The 2,925-nt window shown below is 37.2% G+C and overlaps 1 protein-coding gene across 1 annotated transcript; it reads right to left on the minus strand.

The window, feature by feature from the left end:
* Window positions 365-1,948, minus strand: LOC109835038. Its single transcript, XM_020403038.1, has 3 exons — window positions 1,675-1,948; window positions 681-832; window positions 365-499 (listed from the first exon to the last, which is right to left on the minus strand). The coding sequence occupies exons 1-3, from the start codon at window positions 1,946-1,948 to the stop codon at window positions 365-367; spliced, it is 561 nt and encodes a 186-aa protein (XP_020258627.1).

Genomic DNA, 2,925 nt, shown 5'->3' on the forward strand with positions numbered 1-2,925 from the left:
ACCAAATACTCTTAAATGAGAGTAATTAGCAGGGGCACTAGATCATATCTCTTCTGGAGTCTTAAAATTAATTGTTGTAGAAGGAGATCTGTTTATCAAATAGCAAGCTATATTGACTGCCTAAGCCCAAAAATCTTTTAACAAACCTGCATTAGAGAGCATGCACTGAGTTCTCTCTAAAAGTGTTATGTTCATCCTTTCTGCAACTCCTTTTTTGCTGTGGTGTATGCCGAACTGTACGATGGCGTACAATACCTTTAGTCTTGCAGAACTAGTCAAACTCTATAGAATAAAACTTTATCCCATTGTCAGTTCTGAGGCGCTTCACTTTCTTTCCTATTTACTTCTCAATCATAACTTTCCATTACTTGAAGGTTGCAAAAACATCACTCTTATGCTTCAAAGGATACACCCAAACTTTTTTGGAATAATCATCAATAAATGTTAGCAGAAAATGAGCTCTGTCTTTCGATGGAACCTGAGGGGGGACCCCAAACATCTGAATGGATATAATCTAAAGTACCATTGGTTCTGTAGACACCGGTACTAAAAGATACTCTATGATGTTTACCGAAAAAACAATGCTCACAAAAGTCTAGTTTACTAATTTTCTGACCACAAAATAAACCTTGTTTGCTCAATACATCCAGTCCTCTCTCACTCATATGCCCTAACCGTACATGCCACAAACGTGTAGTGTCTGAATCTGAATCCTCTGAGGATGACACTGCTGCAACACTTGTCACTGTACTGCCTTCAAGGATATAGAGGATATTTACCTTCTTTCCTTTCATCACAACAAGAGAGCATTTACTAACTCTCAAAACTCCACCTTCATCCAAAAACTTAAAAAACCATTTGAGTCAAGGGTGCCTAAAGAAACGAGGTTATTTTTTAACTCTGGAATATGACGGACATTGCTTAATATTCTAACAATATCATCATGGGTTCTAATATTAATTGATCTGATACTAACAGTCTTGCAAGGCATGTTATTTACTAACAAGACATTCCCACCATCGATAGACTGATATGTGACAAACCAATCCCTATGCGAACACATATGATAGGAACAACCCGAATCAAGAACTCACTCATCTTGTGAATGAGTATTAACACTAACTGAAAGAACTTCATGTGAACTAGAAGACTCTTCAGTTACAGTGGCAACTGAAAGTTTCATCTCCCCAGACTTCGATCATGAATTATTCTTTGCTTTGAACGCTGGAGAATTAGGTTTTATATGCCCACATTTGTGACAGTAATAACATTCAACATATTTTCTTGGCCTGGAATTTGATCTGGAATTTGATCTAGACATATTTCTAGACTTGCCTCTACCACCAACACCCTTTTCAGGACGATCACGAGCGAACAAGCCTTCAGCTTGATCGTCTCCTCCTACGACAGACACTTTCTGCCTTAACTCTTTTGAATGTAAGGCTGATTTGACATCCTTTAAAGAAAGTGTATCTCTACCGTATAACATGCTATTGATAAAATTTTCATAGGAATGAGGTAATAAACATAACAAGATGAGTGTTTGATCATAGGAATGAGGTAATGAACATAACAAGATGAGTGTTTGATCTTCTTTGTCGATTTTAATATTAATATTTTTTAAATCCATAAGAATAGTGTTAAGTTCATCTAAGTGGTCTTTAATTCACATACCTTCCTTCATGCGAAGAGTGAAGAGGCGTTGCTTCAAGTATAGCTTGTTCGTTATATATTTTATTATGTACAAGCTCTCCAACTTGAGCCACAAGCCGGCGGCGATATCTTCATTTGCAACCTCCCGCCGGACCTCATCGGCCAAACAGAGTTGTAAGGCACTATGCGCCTTCATCTCCAGCTCTTCTTTCTTATCATCGAGCATAGATTCCGACAACTTATCCTTTCCGGATAAGACTTTGAACAGTCCTTGTTGTATTAGGAGAGCCCTCATTTTTACTCTCCACAAACTGAAGTTGTTTCTCCCATCGAAATTTTCTACTTTGTATTTTATAGAAGACATCTTGAAGCCCACTAGAATAGTAACTATAATTTTGAACAATAATCGTACTTGTGAACAATACCTGTAAGTGTGAATAGTAACTGTACGTATAAATAGTAGCAATACTTTTGAATAGTACCATATACGTGAATAGTATCAGTGCCTTTAAAGAGTAAATGATAATCTAACTTATTTTCTGATGTGGATGATCCACTTTAGTGGCAGCCACAGAGCATACGGTAAGCAGATACACGTACTCTAAGCAGTTTCTGATACCAGTTTGTTATAGCAGGGGGCTTCACAGATACAAGATGTCTATACAAGAGTGGAGAATAACAACACTGACTAAACATAATGAACACAAAGAGAACAACACATAAGGATTTAACGTGGTTCGTGTTAGACCCTAGAGGGGGGGGGGGGGATTAGGGTCTTATGCTAATCTAATCCGATTAAATGCCAATTAAAATTAATTAACAAGTTATCCTAGTAAGTATGAAATACCACAAGATATATGAGCTAGGATAAGCAATATAAACAAAGAGATATATCCTATATGATGAAATATATATGCAAGGATATATAAACTAACACAAGGGTAAACAATATGAAACAAGATAGAGGATGATATGAATAATGAGACAATGGCGATATGAGCAATGATCACAAATATAAATAAACGCCAAAGCACACTCAAACACAATCAAATGATCAACTCCCGGGGGGAAATCCACTATCACAACTGGGTTTTCTACGCTCACCCGAATAACGTTTACACCTCACAGTGTCGGTTTTCAATGCTCACCGAACAACGTTCACTCCTCACACTCGGTTTTCTAGTTCACCGAAAACTTCACAACACACTCGGTTTTCTAGCTCACCGAAAACCTTACACCACTCACAATGTAACAAATATAAATTTGTTCTCT

This window comes from Asparagus officinalis, chromosome 1, assembly GCF_001876935.1.
Source record: "Asparagus officinalis chromosome 1, Aspof.V1, whole genome shotgun sequence".
In the NCBI taxonomy this organism is placed as follows: Eukaryota; Viridiplantae; Streptophyta; class Magnoliopsida; order Asparagales; family Asparagaceae; genus Asparagus; species Asparagus officinalis.

Excerpts from the sequence above, each read along its gene's own strand:
- LOC109835038 (XM_020403038.1), bottom strand. The coding sequence starts at position 1,948 with ATGAGGGCTCTCCTAATACAACAAGGACTGTTCAAAGTCTTATCCGGA. Across the intron at positions 833-1,674 it reads CACTCTTCGCATGAAGGAAG|GTGGAGTTTTGAGAGTTAGT; the intron begins GTATGTGAATTA and ends TTTTGGATGAAG. Across the intron at positions 500-680 it reads ACACTACACGTTTGTGGCAT|ATGTTTGGGGTCCCCCCTCA; the intron begins GTACGGTTAGGG and ends ATATCCATTCAG.